Genomic DNA, 20,537 nt, shown 5'->3' with positions numbered 1-20,537 from the left:
GTGTGTGGAACGTCCAAGCTAAGTGCTCCAGAGATGAGTTCTCTCTGCGTTTATAACACGAGGGTTTATGACCCAGAAGAATGACAGAGGGGGAAGGAGGGGATAACAAAGGTTCAGTGATATTCACTAGGACGAGATGGTGAGTAGAAGTTTCCCAACTGAAGGCAGCTTTGTCAGTGCTTGTTCTAGTGGTGGGACCAGGAGGTTTTGAGAAGCAGAGGCCAAGTGGCTGGAGGGCCAACAGCTGGGAGAGCTGTTCTCTAATGAGTCCACCCTTGGATTTCACCCATCAAATTAAAATCTAATCTTAAAGCAAGGTGAAAATGTATGTGAGCATTCCCGTGTCGTTCATTACCAGTGAAGTTGTGTTAATCATTCTTTCATTTCCCAGGAATTCACTGGAGACAGTTCATCTAAGAGAAGCACAGTTATCGAAAACTCAGTCGATACCTTTATGATGTGTCAGGCAATGTCACATCCCAGATGAACAGCAAAGAAACATAATTTCTGGATTTTATGAAGTCCATAGCATCAATCTGTAACTGATTCAAGACCTAAAGCTTTTCTTTTTTAATTCTGAAATTCACCTTAAACACATTTATAGTTGAAAATGAGCTACAGGGATTCCAGGAACCAACCCCAAAAAGCAATGAAATATGAGAATATGGTTTTCAAACAGCTCCATGGGGAAAGTCAGTAATCCTCTCACATTTGTTTGAAGAAACTAATGATTAAATGTTGCTAAAAATATGAATCCAGTAAAGACCTCTTGGAAGTGACAGGAACAGACAGTTAATCCAGTTCACTTTCACTAAGGTAACACAGTGCACACCTCTGAGGATGCTCGATCCTGTAAAGTGTGCCGGTTACTTTTCCAGATTGAAGTTTATGGTCTGTCAACCATGACGGTAAGTAAAGATCACTACCACTGTGCCCGTGAAATCCAATCCCAAGAAGTGTAAAGTTAAACCTCTAATTCTTGCTATCTTGCCTGCTTTTTTTTCTCCTTCTAATTGGATTAGAGCTGTTTAATTACAAATAGATGGGGATTTTTTTCTCCTTTTTTCAATATTTTTTCTTGGACTGAACTTCTAATAAGATTCACTTCCAAGGTTTGGTTTTGTCTTACTATTTAAGATTTTTTTTTTTCTTGACTATGAGATAAAGGGAACTGAATCTAAAAAAACAATTCAATTGATAGCTATACAAGGACATTTTTATGGACACATTTCTGAATTGATATTAAATATCTGATTCACTAAATATTTATTCACTAAAATAAAGAATCTACCTCAACTTCTCCTCCATCCCCCCAATCCCCATCCATCACTTCTCACCGGGCCATCTGAGGAGTGTGTACTAGGAATCAGAATCAACAGATACATTTAACCAACTGTAAATATTACATACTGCTTTTGAAGATATTTTACCCTCAGAACTCAATGGTATTAAATAACCCAAAGTTAACTGTAAAGATTTTTGCTTTTAAAAACTCAACGGGATATACTATATTTAGTATCTCTGTGGATTCACTAGGTGTTTTGGGTTTTTTTAACATCTTTATTGGAGTATAATTGCTTTACAAAGGTGTGTTAGTTTTGGCTTTATAACAAAGTGAATCAGCAATACGTATACATATATCCCCATATCTCCTCCCTCTTGCAGTCTCCCTCCCACCCTCCCTATTCCACCCCTCCAGGGGCTCGCAAAGCACCGAGCTGATCTCCCTGTGCTATGTGGCTGCTTCCCACTAGCTATCTATTTTACATTTGGTAGTGTATATATGTCCATGCCACTCTCTCACTTCGTCCCAGCTTGCCCTTCCCCCTCCCCGTGTCCTCAAGTCCATTCTCTACATCTGCATTTTTATTCCTGTCCTGCCCTTAGGTTTTTCAGAACCTTTTTCTTTTTTTTAGATTCCATATATACGTGTTAACATACAGTATTTGTTTTTCTCTTTCTGACTTACTTCACTCTGTATGACAGACTCGAGGTCCATCCACCTCATTACAAATAACTCAATTTCGTTTCTTTTTATGGCTGAGTAATATTCCACTGTATATATGTGCCACATCTTCTTTATCCATTCACCTGTCAATGGACACTTAGGATGCTTCCATGTCCTGGCTATTGTAAATAGAGCTGCAATTAATATTGTGGTGCATGACTCTTTTTGAATTATGGTTTTCTCAGGATATATGCCCAGTAGTGGGATGGCTGGGTCATATGTAGTTCTATTTTTAGTTTTTTAAGGAACCTCCATACTGTTCTCCATAGTAGCGGTATCAATTTACATTCCTACCAACAGTGCAAGAGGGCCACCTTTTCTCCACACCCTATCCAGCATTTATTGTTTGTAGATTTTTTGATGATGGCCATTCTGACTGGTATGAGGTGATACCTCATTGTAGCTTTGATTTGCATTTCTCTAATGATTAGTGATGTTGAGCATCCTTTCATGTGTTTGTTGGCAATTTCTCTTCTTTGGAGAAATGTCTATTTCAGTCTTCTGCCCATTTTTGGATTGGGTTGTTCGTTTTTTTGATATTGAGCTGAATGAGCTTCTTGTATATTTTGGAGATTAATCCTTTATCAGTTGCTTCATTTGCAAATATTTTCTCTCATTCTGAGGGTTGTCTTTGCATCTTGTTTATGGTTTCCTTTGCTGTGCAAAAGCTTTTAAGTTTCATTAGGTCCCATTTATTTTTGTTTATATTTCCATTTCTCTAGGAGGTGGGTTTAAAAGGATCTTGCTGTAATTTATGTCATAGAGTGTTCTGCCTATGTTTTCCTCTGAGAGTTTTATAGTGTGTGGTCTTACATTTCGGTCTTTAATCCATTTTGAGTTTATTTTTGTGTATGATGTTAGCGAGTGTTCTAATTTCATTCTTTTACATGTAGCTGTCCAGTTTTCCCAGAACCACTTATTGAAGAGGCTGTCTTGATTCACTAGGTTTTAATTCCTCAGGAAACAGGTATTGCGCCGTCAGTATTGCTTTTTTGTTTTTTTTAAATAAATTTATTTATTTTATTTACATTTATTTTTGGCTGTGTTGGGTCTTCTTTGCTGCACATGGGCTTTCTCTAGATGTGGCGAGTCGGGGCTGCTCATTGTTGTGGTTTGCGGGCTTCTCATTGCGGTGGCTTCTCTTGTTGCCGAGCACGGGCTCTAGGAACATGGGATCAAGAGTTGTGGCTCGCTGGCCCTAGAGCATAGGCTCCATAGTTGTGGCGCACGGGCTTAGTTGCTCTGTGGCATATGGGAACCTCCCGGACCAGGGCTCGAACCCATGTCCCCTGCATTGGCAGGCAGATTCTTAACCACTGTGCCACCGGGCAGCCCAGGTTTGTGGTTTCTGAAAGTATGTTGTGGTTAGATTTGGAGACTGCCCCAAATTCATTGACATCTGTAAGAGAAAGTTCCCTGCCAACCATATGCCACCAGGGAGAACAAAGATTACATTCTAAACAAGGCTGTGTAACAAGAACATCCATCTGTTTCACAGAGGTTACACGGTCCAATGACACGGAAGCATCTGGAAAAAGCAAGTATGTATTTATAGCAAAGGATTCAGGTTGGCTACGTTTATTGTTCTCAAGGATAAGCAGTGGAATGCCAAGTAAGAGTGTTACTTTGTACACCTGAAACAAATATCTCAACTACATTTCAATAAAAAATGAAAAGGAAAAAAAAAGTAAAATAACTGGTAATAAAAACATTACTCCTCATATATTTAATATATTTTGTTATCAATTAAATAGACATTAGTCTATTTTTTCTTGATAAAACTTAAATATCCCTTTGAATACCATTATTAAACTATTAAGGCAAAATTAAGACTGTATTTAGATACCTTTCAAACGAGATTTCAGACCTGAAATGAGTAATTACAGTTATATCAACACAATAAAGTTTTGAAAGATTTCCAAGGAGTCCCCAAGTCAGACCCAAGAGCACACATCAGTTTTTCCATCCAGAAGTACCTTCATATGAACAAGACTCATGTCCTATGGAATGACACGTGACATAGGAATTACATGCCAAATAAGAACAAACCTCCCTACTGTCCATGCCAGCTACTGGCTCTGGGCCCTCAGCTTACCCCACTAACCCCATTGACATAGTGGACGGGCCTCAGCACTGTGCCCTTCACCGGGGTGAGCACAATGTTATGCTTTATCAGTAGGGGGTGCTGGAGGCACACAGCAGGAGGAAAGGGGGCTTCTGGTGTGCAGGCATTGGCCTTTTCCTCTCTACCTGTGCACAGATGATCCACAGTGTGGGTGTGTGAGGACATGGGTTGGGTGTCCTCTGGCCGACCGTGACTGCAGCCACAAACCAGAGCACATAGAGCCCCTCGGAGCTTTGCAGTCCTGGCCGAGGTCCCACGACCTCTTCACTCCCCACGTGGACACCAGGCACTGCACACATGCGCCAGCCACGGCTCACCTGGGCCCTGAGCTCTGTTTTCTGGGCTCTCTCAGCGTGGATGCGGCAGGCTCTGGGCTCTGCCTGTGGGGCATCCTGATGCCAGCACGCCTGGCCACAAGCTGTGGCTCACCTGCTGCCCTAAGTTTATTTTCCACTCACCCAGAGACTGGGGACCAGGTGTGGTCTGGGCAAACCAGGGTGCTGCAGACACACCTAGTCCAGGGAGAAGGTCTCCCTCCAAGTCTCTCCTCGCTTGGGTCCTAGAGCCATCTTCACATCCTTGTACTCTCCCAGCACAGGTTAACCATTCACTATAATAAGTTTCCCTGTTTACTTTACCCTGAGGCTTCTATCCTCTGATTGGACCCGGACTGATAGCACAGCCAATCCCCAGCACCTGACATCCCACTTTCTGCCCTGAAGCAACTAGACTCCTATATCAATTTGAATGAATGAGTAGACAACTCAAACCTAACAGGACCAAGACACATTTTTATTCCCCATCCTTCACCAAACCACTTCAATGTATCTCTGAAAGGCAACTCTATTGTCCAGGCCAAATTCCTAGGGATCCCCCTTCATTCCTCTTTCTCACAGTCTGTATCCAGACCACCAGAACAAAGGCACCAGTCGCCCCCACCAGGAAGCCTACACAACCCACTGAAGCAGCCTTACCCACTGGGAGCAGACACCAAAAACAACAGGAGCTATGAACCTGCAGCCAGCAAAACGGAGACCCCAAACACAGTAAGTTAAGCAAACAGAGAAATACACACCAGATGAAGGAGCAAGGTAAAAACCCACCAGACCAAACAAATGAAGATGAAATAGGCAGTCTACCTGAAAAAGAGTGAAGAGTAATGATAGTAAAGATGACCCAAAATCTTGCAAATAGAATGGAGAAAATTCAAGAAATGTTTAATAAGGAAGTAGAAGAACTAAAGAGAAAACAAACAATGAAAAGCAACACAATAAATGACATTAAAAATTCTCTAGAAGGAATCAATAGCAGAATAACTGAGGCAGAAGAACGGATACGTGACCTGGAAGATAAAATAGTAGAAATAACTACTACAGAGCAGAATAAAGAAAAAAGAATGAAAAGAATTGAGGACAGTCTCAGAGACCTTTGGGACAACATTAAATGCACCAACATTCTAATTATGGGGGTCCCAGAAGAAGAAAAGAAATAGAAAGGGACTGAGAAAATACTTGAAAATATTTGAAATACTTCTTTCCCTAATATGGGAAAGAAGATAGTTAATAAAGTCCAGAAAGCACAGAGAGTTCCATACAGGATAAATCCAAGGAGAAACATGCCAAGACACATATTAAACTATCAAAAACAGAAACACGCCAAGGCACATATTAAACTATCAAAAATTAAATACAAAGAAAAAATATTAAAAGCAGGAAGGGTAAAATAACATACAAGGGAATCCCCATAAGGTTAACAGCTGATCTTCAGCAGAAACTCTGCAAGCCAGAAGGGAGTGGCAGGACATATTTAAAGAGATGACAGGGAAAAACCTACAACCAATATTACCCAGCAAGGATCTCATTCAGATTTGATGGAACAATTAAAAGCTTTACAGACAAGCAAAAGTTAAGAGAATTCAGCACCACCAAACCAGCTTTACAACAAATGTTGAAGGAACTTTTCTAGGCAGGAAACACAAGAGAAGGAAAAGACCCACAATACCAAGCCCAAAACAATTAAGAAAATGGTAAAAGGAATATACATATCAATAACTACCTTAAATGTAAATGGATTAAATGCTCCAACCAAAAGACAGAGACTGGCTGAATGGTTACAAAAACAAGACCCGTATATATACTGTCCAAAAGAGAACCACTTCAGACTTATGGACACATACAGACTGAAAGAGAGGGGATGGAAAAAGACATTGCATGCAAATGGAAATCAAAGCAGAGCTGGAGGAGCAATACTCATATCAGATAAAATAGACTTTAAAATAAAGACTATTACAAGAGACAAAGAAGGACACTACATAATGATCAAGGGAGCAATATTTATAAACTGTATAAATATATACAAATTATAACAATTGTAAATATTTATGCACCCAACATAGGAACACTTCAATGCATAAGGCAAATGCTAACAGCCATAAAAGGAGAAATCAGCACTAACATAATCATAGTAGGGGACTTTAACACCTAAATTTCACCAATGGACAGATCATCCAAAATGAAAATAAATAAGGAAACACAAGCTTTAAATGATACATTAAACAAGATGGACTTAATTGATATTTATAGGACATTCCATTCAAAAAAAACAATACAGTTTCTTCTCAAGTCTTCATGGAACATTCTTCAGGAAAGATCATATCTTGGGTCACAAATCAAGCCTTGGTAAATTTAAGAAAGTTGAAATCATATCAAGTATGTTTTCTGACCACAATGCTATTAGACTAGATATCAATTACAGGAAAAAAATATGTAAAAAATACAAACACATGGAGGCTAAACAATACACTACTTAAGTACCAAGAGATCACTGAAGAAATCAAAGAAAAACAAATGACAATGAAAACACGACAACCCAAAACCTAAGGGATGCAGCAAAAGCAGTTCTGAGAGGGAAGTTTATAACAATACAATACTACCTCAAGAAACAAGAAAAATCTCAAATAAACAACTTAACTTTAAACCTAAAACTATTAGAGAAAGAAGAACAAAAGAATCCCAAAGTTAGCAGAAGGAAAGAAATGATAAAGATCAGATAAGAAATAAAAGAAAAAGAAATTAAGGAAACAATAGCAAAGATCAATAAAACTAAAAGCTGGTTCCTTGAGAAGATAAACAAAATTATAAACAATTAGCCAGACTCATCAAGAAAAAAAGGGAGAAGACTCAAATCAATAGAATTAGAAATGAAAAAGGAGAAGTAACAACTGACAATGCAGAAATACAAAGGATCATGAGAGATTCCTACAAGCAACTATATGCCAACAAAGTGGACAACCTGGAAGAAATGGATAAATTCTTTGAAAAGCACAACCTTCCTAGACGGACCAGGAAGAAATAGAAAATATAAACAGACCAATCACAAGCACGTAAATTGAGACTGTGATTAAAAATCTTCCAACAAACAAAAGTCCAGGACCACATGGCTTCACCGGTGAATTCTATCAAACATTTAGAGAAGAGCTAACACCTATCCTTTTCAAACTCTTCCAAAATACAGCAGAGGGAGGAACACTCCCAGACTCATTCTACGAGGTCACCATCACCCTGATACTAAAACCAGACAAAGATGTCACAACGAATGAAAATTACAGGCCAATATCACTGATGAACATAGATGCAAAAATCCTCAACAAAATACTAGCTAACAGAATCCAACAGCACATTAAAAGGAGCATACATCATGATCAAGTGGGGTTTATTCTATGAATTCAAGGATTCTTCAATATAAACAAATCAATCGATGTGATAAACCATATTAACAAATTGACTGAAAAAAAACATATGATCATCTCAATAGATGCAGAAAAATCTTTTGACAAAATTCAACACCGATTTATGACAAAAACCTTCCAGAAAGTAGGCATAGAGGGAACTTTCCTCAACATAATAAAGGCCATATATGACAAACCCACAGCCAACATCGTTCTCAATGGTGAAAAACTGAAACCACTTCCACTAAAATCAGAAACAAGAGAAGGCTGCCCACTCTCACCACTATTATTCAACACACTTTTGGAAGTTTTTGCCACAGTAATCAGAGAAGAAATAAAAGGAATCCAAATCGGAAAAGAAGAAGTAAAGCTGTCACTCTTTACAGATGACATGATACTATACATAAAGAGTCCTAAAGATGCTACCAGAAAACTACTAGAGCTGATCAACGAATTTGGCAAAGTAGCAGGATACAAAATTAATGCATAGAAATCTCTTGCACTCCTATACACTAATGATAAAAAATCTGAAAGAGAAATTAAGGAAACACTCTCATTTACCATTGCAACAAAAAGAATAAAATACCTAGGAATAAACCTACCTAAGGAGACAAAAGACCTGAATGCAGAAAACTATATAAGACACTGACGATAGAAATTAAAGATGATACAAACAGATGGAGAGATATACCATGTTCTTGGATTGGAAGAATCAACATTGTGAAAATGACTATACTACCCAAAGCAATCATCTACAGATTCAATGCAATCCCTATCAAATTGCCAATGGCATTTTCCCAGCACTAGAACAAAAAATTTCACAATTTGTATAGAATCACAAAAGACCCCGAATAGTCAAAGCAATCTTGAAAAAGAAAAATGGCGCTGGGGGAATCAGGCTCTCTGACTTCACACTCTACTACAAAGCTACAGTAATGAAGACAGTATGGCACTGGCACAAAAACAGAAATATACATCAATAGAACAGGATAGAAAGCCCAGAGATAAACCCATGCACATATGGTCATCTTATTTTTGATAAAGGAGGCAAGAATATACAATGGAGAAAAGACAGCCTCTTCAATATATGGTGCTGGGAAAACTGGACAGCTACATGTAAAAGAATGAAATTAGAAAACTCCCTAACACCATACACAGATATAAACTCAAAATGGATTAAGGACCTAAATGTAATGCCAGACACTGTAAAACTCTTAGAGGAAAACATAGGCAGAACACGGTATGACATAAATCACAACAAGATCCTTTTTGACCCACTTCCTAGAGAAATGGAAATAAAAACAAAAATAAACAAATGGGACCTAATGAAACTTAAAAGCTTTTGCACAGCAAAGGAGACCAAAAAGAAGACGCAAAGACAACCCTCAGAATGGGAGAAAATATTTACAAATGAAGCAACTGACACAGGATCAAACTCCAAAATTTACAAGCAACACATGTAGCTCAATATCAAAAAAACAAATAACCCAATCCAAAAATGGGCAGAAGACCTAAACAGATATTTCTCTAAAGAATATATACAGATTGCCAACAAACACATGAAAGAAAGCTCAACATCACTAATCATTAGAGAAATGCAAATCAAAACTACAATGAGGTATCACCTCACACCAGTCAGAATGGCCATCGTCAAAAAATCTACAAACAATACATGCTGGCGAGGATGTGGAGAAAAGGGAACCCTCTTGCACTGTTGGTGGGAATATAAATTGATACAGCCACTATGGAGAGCAGTATGGAGGTTCCTTAAAAAACTACAAATAGAACTACCATATGACCTAGCAATCCCACTACTCGGCATATACCCTGAGAAAACCATAGTTCCTAGAGTCATGTACCACAATGTTCATTGCAGCTCTATTTACAATAGCCAGGACATGGAAGCAACCTAAGTTCCCATTGACAGATGAATAGATAAAGAAGATGTGGCACATATATACAATGAAATATTACCTAGCTATAAAATGAAATGAAATTGAGTTATTTGTAGTGAGGTGGATGGACCTAGAGTCTGTCATACAGAGTGAGGTAAATCAGAAAGAGAAAAAGAAATACCGTATGCTAACACATGTATATGGAATCTAAAAAGAAAAAAAAAAAGAATGGTTCTGAAGAACCTAAAAGCAGGGCAGGAATAAAGATGCAGATGTAGAGAATGCACTTGGGGATAGGGGGAGGGGGAAGGGTAACCTGGGACAAAGTGAGAGAGTGGCATGGACTTATAAATCCTGCCAAATATAAAACAGATAGCTAGTGGGAAGCAGCCGCAAAACCCAGAGTGATCAGCTCGGTGCTTTGTGACCACCTAGGGGGATGGGGTAGGGAGGGTGGGAGGGAGACGCAAGAGGGAGGAGATATGGGGATATAAATATATGTATAGCTGATTCACTTTGTTATAAAGCAGAAACTAACACATCACTTTAAAGCAATTATTCTCCAATAACGATGTTTAAAAAAAATTGGGGGGGATTTGAAATAGATGTAGAATCAAGCAGTATGACAATAAAAGTCAAAGGTGAAAGAAGTACGTAGTGCTAAAGTATTCTTAGGTTCTATCATTCCTCTAGAAATAGAAAAGTGAAATATTCTGGTATTATTAACGAAGTGGTTAAGAATTATTTGTGTAAGACTGTGATAAATCAGGAATGATTTTAGTCTCTAAGGGAACAATCTTTAAAAGTTAAATGGATAAGACACAAGCTAATATATGGTAATGTTTTTAAATAGGAAACAAAAATGATTAAACCCAAATAAAACATATAAGGGAAGAAATGTTATACTATAGAAACAAACGTTTGTATAAAACGAAAGATGATATAGCTATACTACTCAGACACTTTAAGGCTATAAACATTAGAGATGAAGACAAAATGCATCATCATGATTAAGCTGTCAATCCAACAGGAAGATATGAATCCTAAATCTCTATTTGTCAAAGAGTCAAACTTCACAATATGTAGAGCCAAATTTGACTAAATGTAGACTTGAGGATTCCATATTTGTAATGTGAGATTTTAACAAACCTTCCCCACTGCTAAAAAAATAAATCAGTAACGACAGAGACTTTAGCTACATGATTAGCAAACTTGATGTAATTGATTATATATATATATATATATATATATATATATATATATATATATGGACTACTGTGCTGTATTTAAAGATGTATGTGAGGCCACTCTCACTTTCTGAGACAGACCACATTCTGTCTTTGGAATATGTATCTGTCTAAATAAACCTGCTTTCACCTTAAAAAAAAAAAGAAAGAAAGAAAGCAACATTACTTTTTTTTTTTGCGGTACCCGGGCCTCTCACTGTTGGGGCCTCTCCCGTTGCGGAGCACAGGCTCCGGACGCGCAGGCTCAGCGGCCATGGCTCACGGGCCCAGCCGCTCCGCGGCATGTGGGATCCTCCCGGACCGGGTCACAAACCCGTGTCCCCTGCATCGGCAGGCGGACTCTCCACCACTGCACCACCAGGGAAGCCCGCAACATTACTTTTTACAGTGATCGTTCTAAAAAGTATAGCATTTGAAATAGCGATAGTCACCATTTTAATCTCTTTCATTGATAAAACCACACCAAGAGCAAAAATAGAATTCTCAGGTCATTCTTTAATTAATTAGTAATTATTTTTAATATTATATATAAGCCATAATGCTAAACATGGAATATGAAAATCCTACTGATAAGGAATTTATAGTTAAGTTAAAAGATAAGACATATGCATACATAACAATAATATAAATCAAAAAGAGGCAAGTGCCCAAGAAAAGAAGATATAAAGCACAACAAAACTCCAAGGCTGTCCTGCCTACAAAGGACATTATTGGAACAACCAGCAAAGCACTGGGATCTGAGGGTTAGATGACAGCAGTATATCAATGTCAATTTCATAATGGTGCTGGTTGCATTGTGGTTAAGTGTGTGCTACATTGTAGGAAATATACACTAAAGTATTGAGGGACTATCAAGCATAATGTTGACAATTTATTTGCAAATGATACAGAAGAATTGTTCTTCATAGTATACCTGCAACTTTATTGTACCTCTGAGACTGTTTCAAAAGAAAAAAATACAAATTTTTAAATGATGATTGTAAACAAAGTGGTATCATTCTAAATTTAACAAAAGTTTTAAAAATGTATTCCCTGTTAATTCATGTTGCCTATAAACACACGGGTATTTACTCTGCTTCGTTCGGCAAAATCTTCAGACCCTCGAGGGGAAGGTCCAGTTTTAATTTAATTTACATAGTGCACAACATTTGTTACCTTCAATCCTACCAGCCTTAGAGACAGTTATTTGCTGTTTGACAATGTTAGATATTTTAAGTTCTGTGCCCACATTTATTTTTATTAAAAAAAATCATAATAGTGTTGAATGGCCTAGAAACTTCTTTTTACATCCAACAGAAAGTTGATGTTCTCCTTATGAATTATTAGAAACCTTATTTAAAAATGAGGAAACTGAAGCTGAAGAAGCATCAATAAGTCACTGGAGGTGTCCATGAGCTTGTGGTGCTGGAATCTGGGCCATGTTCCTCTGACTTTTCACCCGAGTTCCCTCCATCACACAGTGTGTCCTTGCTCCTCCTGGAAGGTCCTGTCCAGTTCCCCCTGAGAGTCAGGAAATTCTGTGCCTCAGAGCACAGTCATCAGGAGGGGACCAGGGTCACCCCCAGTGCTGAGCTGACAACCTCTCTGGGTCAGTTCCCTCTTTTCTAACAATAGTACTTCTTCCTCCTACCCCCTAAGTCGGGGGTAAGGCACTTGGAGGATTAAATATAATGCACTTAGATCAGTGCTTGGTGTATAATAAACATTAGATTATTATTATTCTAAACATCATATACCCTGATTTTTAAATGATCATGGCTCTTTTAGGAACTTAAACAACTGGAATGAAGGGATTTGAACAAATGCATTTTTCACTACTAGGGAATATGTATCTCAATTTTCTCTTAATTTAGGGGGAGTGCCTTGGTTTGCTAGAAACATATTCATCATCTAACTGGAGAAGCCTTCATCCACCACTGTTGTCTGTCAGTCAGAAAGTAACAGATATGTCTCAGTCTTCATCTCTAGAAAACTGAAGACCCTTATATGCCAATAGGTCCCTGGAAGTTCAGCCTTAATGACCCAGAATTCTAAAAACACGTAAAAATTTTAAACTTTCATTTACCCTTTTCAAAGTTTCAACCATTCCACTTCTCACCACTTTTTGTGTAGAGCAGGTTACAGTAAGCTACCACACCCACCTAAAAAGAATCACTCATTACATTGCACGTTCAGTCCTGTTATCACAAAGAAGTAAAAATAGAACAAACATGTTCAATAGGGATCCTTACTCATGATGCTATCAGTCAGTCTGAAGAGGCAAAAAGTATTTGAAAACCATATAACAGAAAGTCCAACGAGGTCTTAGAACCAAGCCTACCAGCAGATTCCACTCATCAATTCATATATATATATTCATTTAATGTTTACTGAATACTTCCTAAGTGCCCAATACTACCTAAATCGAAGTGCTGGGGATGTTGTCGTGGACAAAAGAAATAGTCCTGCCTTCTTTGGACCTGTATTTTAATGGATGTTACTCAGGAATTAGCATGAGTTCTGTCTGTATACAAGGCATATACAATTATCTATTATTTGTAATGGGTGCTTTAAGCTCTCCTACTGAAGATGGTGATCAAAACAATCCGGCCCATTCGTACTGAAACTAGTATCACTGTGAACCACTCCCACCAAAAAGTGATTGTTTTCCTGACACAGTGGAAGTCTGAACCATCAAATTTAAAGACATCAACAATATAAAGAAAACCACAAGTGTAACCAGTGCCATATGGTACAGGTTCTCCTTTCACGGGGTATGACAGTAAGAAATTCTGGGTAGCTATCTGGTTTGTCCAGAGTCAGAAATTTATATTTTGTGAAAGTAATTTACTTTGAAAGGCTAAAAACTCCCAAATAAAATACTCTAAATCACTGCAAAATAAACTTCCCTCATAAATATAGTTGTCCGCAATGTTCTCTATTTTTTCTGTATATGTTTCTGCACATGGATATACCAGCTTAAAATAAAACGTTCCTGTGTCTTCATATAATATACAGACGTGTACCTTATGTATCTACATAAACGCATGTACACAGTATATGGAATGTGTGCACGAGATACAAGTTGACACCCACACTGACATCACACCGTTAAGACCTGTTGAAGGCATTACTCTCCCTGGTGTTTCCTCCTTTCTTCCACCTGGTTCTTGGTTGAGAGAGCGCTGGCAGGAAACACTCGAGGGAAATGAAAGCTCTCTGTACCTCCAAATGGTTCCATTTTTTCCAGTTTCCATCATGTACTGAGTACCAGGTAACAAAACACTCACGCCCTCCCTCTCCGCCTCATGATCAAGTCACATGCCTGCAGCCACGATGGGGACCAGGCGCCAGCGCTACATCACCTATGGACTGGGTGACACACCAGGAGAAATCCCAGCCTCAAAGGGACACCACATGGACGCATGCTTTAAAAGTACCAAATCCAAAAAAAAAAAAAAAAAAAAAGTACCAAATCCAAGAACGGACAAGCAGCTGGAACACACTCTCCTCAAGGGAGTGGTCAGGGACGGGGGTCTGACTCCTGCCCACCAGACATATCTCCAGAGCCAGAAATTACTTGACTGGGTACAGAAAAGCCCAGGACCAACCAAGACCAGGCCCCAGAGAGCACAGAGGTTTAAATACCAGCCAGACCACAGGCAAGAACAGAAACAAAATGAAAAAAATAGGGGCACACGGAGACTTTCTCCCAGATACAATCCAGCACACTGAAAAGAGAATCTCTTTCTCACTACGTGAACCAATGTCATTTAATGCTGTGCCCCAGCTACAGCCATTTCATGCAGCCCTGCCCGGACTGCACTTCTGAGAGCACCATGCCCAGGTCATTCTCCTCATTCCTGTTCCCTGCCAACTTCTTAAGTGAAAGTGCTACTAGAAGAAAGACACGATGTCCTGCCACTCAGTGAATGAAACTCCGGCAGATAGAGAAACAGAGTCAGAATGAATTAAATCCCAGGCTCAGCACCAACACGGCCTGTGTGACCTTGGGCAGGTCGTGTGGATGCTCCATGCCAAGTTTCCTCATCTGCAAAGTGGGTAATAATAGCAGCTACTGATAGTTTCCATGTGAAGATTAAATGCATCAGCACGTCACACTATACTCCTCTCAAATTAGCGTCCGCCTAAGTACTGATTATATTTCAAAAGAGGGAATCTGAAAGACCTCATGTACAACATGGTTTGAATCACAATTTTTTTTTTACATCTTTATTGGAGTATAATTGCTTTACAATGGTGTGTTAGCTTCTGCTTTATAACAAAGTGAATCAGTTATACATATACATATGTTCCCATACCTCTGCCCTCTTGCGTCTCCCTCCCTCCCACCCTCCCTATTTTAAAACTATGAGACCACACATTTATTCAATATTTTCCTAGAAATTATTTTTACAAACCCATAGTTATGTAAATTCAGTGCCCCTGGAACAAATTTCCTCAGAGGACATGGAAGCAACGAGCCTGGACGTATATGTTGTTACATCCTCACACATAAAATTTCCCTGTTACTCACATTCTCATAGAGAGCTTGAAGGGTCTCCAGGTCAACCACGGAATTGTCCAAGTTCACCACAGCTGCGCAAAAAAGACAAAAGAAGAATATAAATTGCCATAAGCCAGCTGTGAAAAGCTCCAACCACCTCAAACAATAGTGACCTTCCACAGAGTGGAGTTCATACCCGGCAGGCAGAGGGTGGGGGCTCTGCCTTCACTGCAGCCTCCTGTCCGGCCACCCCCCAGGCCGAGCTGGCATTTCAATGGGTCAGGTGTCAAGTGTCAAAGCTTTCACATGCTCCACAAATACAAAATCCCAGGAAGAGGGCCCAATGGTCACAGAGAAACTGTGAGTCTGTCTCTTTCATGACTCACCTGAATGAATTTGAAAAATCTGCTTAATACCAGAAAAATAGGCAAATCACTCATGTTACTGCCACATCCTGTTTTTTGCTTGTTTGTTTGTGGTACGCGGGCCTCTCACTGTTGTGGCCTCTCCCGTTGCGGAGCACAGGCTCCGAACGCGCAGGCTCAGCGGCCATGGCTCACGGGCCCAGCCGCTCCGTGGCATGTGGGATCCTCCCGGACCGGGGCACGAACCCGTGTCCCTTGCCTGCACCGGCAGGCGGACTCTCAACCACTGCGCCACCAGGGAAGCCCACACATCCTGGTTTTACACCAATAAATGTAAATATCTGCCAATTTATGTAAAGACGTTTGACAAAGGTTAAATCTAATCCCTAAACTGGTAGACTAATATGGAAACAGCAGGTGCATTTCCTGTTGCAACTTTTTAAATTGTTATAATCAAAGGAAAATTCTTTGATTATGGTATTGAGATTGGCACAGATGCATCCTTAAAAATCCATCTTTAATATACAAACTGCCCTGCTTATACAAGGAAGAAGTGGAATGGATAATCAAAAACTGGACATGTGTTCTTAAGTGCGTATTTTGGCCTGGGAAACGTGTTGAATTTTGGAATTGGTGTGTTTTATTACTTAATTTAGGTGTAGGTTAACCAAAAGCATTTTGCATTAGTTGTGCACAAATTAGCTGGAAATGAGGTGAATTTGCTCTGATCAAATATGTGCCAAATAGTCACTGAAGCTGTTGTGGGATTAAAGATTTCTGGGAGAAAAATCACAGAATGGATAATCAAAAAGTGGTTAGACTTACTTTGATAATTGTGGCATTTCACAATGCTTTTTTCCTTACAGCTTAAAGTACATGACACATTTCTGGCAAAATCCCAAGTAAGAATTAAGAAAGCCAAATTCAATACTGAAACACAGGATGGATAAGAAATCTCACCAAGATAATTTAGCATTTCTGTCTGGAGATGGGAAGTGAGTCCAGATTCACCAAAAAAATATCATATCAACTAGAATATAATACTTCTAGCCTAATAATATTCCACTATCTCAATCTCTAAAAAAATTAGGTCTCAAGTTTAAATCTAAGAATTAAGATTTGCAATCAAATACTTTTTACTCTTTAGACCATATAAGGCAAACATACCACAAACTGTTTAATGTTTCAAAGCAGTAAACCATAGCCCAGCTATGACTAAATTTCAAAAGCTAATTAAAAGGGATTAACAAATGATTTTCACTAGAGGTAATATGGCTAAAAATAATGTAACAAAATACATAAAACTAAAATAAAGATATCATCTTCATGCATGTAATTACCATTTTTAGATTACATTCATGCAGAGTCTAGCCCTTAAGGAGACTCTTAGAGTGAATCCAAAGTTCTCTAACTTTGGAATTCATTAGCTAATAATCCAATATTTCTATATTCCTTGGGAGATACACCGAGAGATCGACAGGAAACTATGGAGGAAATGCTAGTGGTCCACTTAACACAAGGTTTCATTTTCAGAACAAGGAAAAGAAACACAATAAAATCATTCATGCTCAAGTCAAAACTCATAAAAGATACGATTAACCTCTGACTTTATTATTTTAAAACATAGTATTATTTCTACAAGTTTTCCCTACATGAAATGTTACTTGTAAATATACTGAGGTTTCTCATATTTTATCTCATGCAATGTTACGGGCCAAAGAATATTTTTATAAATGTCACATGGTCCTAAGCAATTCCTCAAAAAGTCCTAATCCATGAAATGTCATTTTTTAACCATCCACAGGAAATCTCAATGGAAAGCAACTCTGCTACTACTTTACCACATAATTTTCCCTTAATTGGCTTTACACGTGAGAAATGAAAGACACAGGGACTAGATGAGGGGAAATATCATTCATTCATGTTTGTTTATAACTTAGTCCTGCCCCTCCTTCTCCTCCCCCCAACCAGCTTAAAAGTTTGGCTCATTTTAGGTTAATATAGAGAGTGATGTCAGCCATTTGTTTAATGTAGTGATGAGATATTTAAAATATGAATCAATTCTTGACAACTAGTCACTTGACCATATGGCAAAAGTGTTAAATATATCTGTACTGGTTAAAAATTGTTTTCAGCTGTAAAAAGGATGTGTGAGTAAATAATGACAAACAAAACTGAGATAGGTTGGTACTGATTCAGGGACTACAAACAGGTTAGGGCCAACATTTTTTTAATGGTCTTTTCCTCAAGTGGAAAAATGGCAGCCATGGCTCCATCAATCACTCTCACATTCCAGGCAAAATGAAGAAGGAAGAAAGGAAGCAACAAGAAGGCATGTGTAATGCCTATTCTTAGCAGATGTCTCCTTATGTCTCTCTGGCTAGAGTAGCTTCCCATGATCACCTAGAATTGAGGAGAAGCTGAAAAGTGTAGATAATGTGGACAAACTGCTATCTCTAAGAAAACAGTGTTTTAAAGCTCCAGCTTAAGTAATCTCTGAAACACTCCCTAACTTCCATAGCTCATCCTGACCTTCCCAGCCTCTTGATTCTACCCTTTAATACAAGTCACCTGATACATTTCAGATATTCCCTCTTTTGTATGTATGTGCTCTGTCCCTCCAAGGAGATTTTGAAGAGTGTGATAGCAAGCATGTGTCTTAGGTATCATCAGCTTACGCCAGAGCGTTCCACATATAGTAGAAAATTGAAAAGATTACAGTGCAAAAACCAAAAGTTATTACTGAACCTTCGGAGAGAAGACATAACAGCCAAGCTTAAGAAAGACTCACTAGAAGCCACATATTTGCATTATCAGTTCCATAAATCCACAGAGGCAGCAACACCCAAGAAAGCAAAAGGCAAATACCAGCACGGGTAGCAGTGCTGCTCACACAGTACCACGAGCATAACGGCCCACGTGATGATGAGGGAATCTGGCACTGAGTCCTACAGGGTAAGAGAAAGCTTTCTGGGGGAGAGGTCTCCTCTTCCGCTTCACATCTGCATTCTTTGGGGGATGAAAATGGTCAGTGTTTACTCATTCAGGAGTTTCTAGTTCTGTCTTTAACTGTCCTGCCAGGGGATATAAAAAGAAAAAAGAAAGAAAAACACCAGTTTGGTAGAAAGGCCTAGAACTGTTATCTCTAAATTTTTACTTGAAACTCAGTAAAGCACAGAAACGTCGGCTGCGGGCATGCCGCTGTACCACATGATGGCAGTGGAGCCAAGGGTCACACGCAGAGGCCCTTTATACGGAAACACGATGCGCTGACACCTGCCTGAGAATCTGCTCACCCAGGAGTTACTCTAAAAACTGTCCAAATGTATGACTTAACAAAACTTTCCTAAAGATGCAGTCAAGCAACTTTTAAAATTTTGTTGGCTTTGCTTGGCTTAACTGAACAAATCCAACAATTTATTAAAACTAACATTTCTCAGAGAGAGAAAGGCACTTGGGACCATCTTCATCTGAATATTTCACACTTGAAAATGAAACCAAGCAGGACCCTGCGGGGCCCTCCCGGGTACAAAAGCCTTTCCGTGTCCCCCGTTTCTTGTCTGTAGGAGAAAGGCTTCAGCCTCCGAGACCTTCCCTGAGTTACTAATGAAAGTGAGAGAACAAAGGAAAGGCAGTCGGGAAACAGAAGTACAGCTGGTGCAGCGACGGGGCAGGGTCCCAGTTCCTCCTCAAGAGATGTACTTAACAATCTGACACACACGGAACTCTGAGCTCTTGCTCTTCTACAGGGACTGGGGCCCCACCCAGTGGAGGATGGTGACTTAAGGCTGAGCACAACTACAGGGACCCCAGACTGGTTGGAACCACATGGCTGATGATGGACATTCCTGGAGCCCCACCTGGTTATCTCCCCACCAACCAATCAGAGGAGGATCACACACCGGGCAGCCCTCCCCCCAGATTTTGCCTATAGAAACTCTTCCCCCCAAACCATCAGAGCTTTTTGAGCACGAGCGACGCATTCTCCTTGCTTGACCCTGTAACGAAACTTTCTCTGCTCAAATTCCAATGTTTCGGTTTGTTCGGCACATGGACTTGGGTCCGACAACAATTAGATAACAGGAAACACTACATTTGCGTTCCTTACACATCCCAGCACCAAACACACTTGAGCTCCTGGTCACAGGTGCACAGGCACACCTTTCAGCAGGAAACTAGCCAGAAGACACATTGGGTTAGGGTTTGGGAAACACCCAAGCTCTTGAATAATACTTGAAGCAATTCTGGATTACCTAAAGAATATAAAACATTTGTATTCGTCTATGAAGAAAACAGAGTATCTTCTTGAAAACATTTTCATCCATTCATTGAACAAATATTCTCAGAGTCCTAAGTCTGGCCCAGACACTCCTCTCAGCCCTGATAGACATGCTTCTTGTCCTTGAAGAGTTTACACTTTATTACCAAGCAATTAAAATGCTGTATGCCCTGGAAAGGAAGAAAACTGTAGTTTTATAACGTCGTGTAATTTAGGAATCGTATTCATTTATACTGTCCTCTCTTTTCAGGCAGCTTAACCAGGTGGCAGACAATAAAATGCCAGAATTCTATAGATTTTGTACTTAGGCTATGTAGAGAAAGGCTTTCCTATTGGAAAAATTAATCTGACACCCAATCCACCAATGGTGCATCTCAAGCACACCTACTTCTACAAGTTTAACAA

General features: G+C 39.3%; 1 protein-coding gene across 1 annotated transcript in view; it reads right to left on the bottom strand.

Annotated features, from left to right (window-relative positions):
• LOC132439500 (formin-2-like) overlaps positions 1 to 20,537 on the bottom strand; it is a 313,506-nt gene that overhangs the window by 102,334 nt on the left and 190,635 nt on the right. The window contains exon 8 of the mRNA XM_060033791.1: positions 15,519 to 15,580. Within this exon, the coding sequence (XP_059889774.1) occupies positions 15,519 to 15,580 (62 nt within the window). The remainder of the gene's footprint in view (positions 1 to 15,518; positions 15,581 to 20,537) is intronic.

This window comes from Delphinus delphis, chromosome 16, assembly GCF_949987515.2.
Source record: "Delphinus delphis chromosome 16, mDelDel1.2, whole genome shotgun sequence".
Lineage (NCBI taxonomy): Eukaryota > Metazoa > Chordata > Mammalia > Artiodactyla > Delphinidae > Delphinus > Delphinus delphis.
Note: the sequence above shows the minus strand (reverse complement) of the source record. Positions and strands in the feature narration are given on the sequence as shown.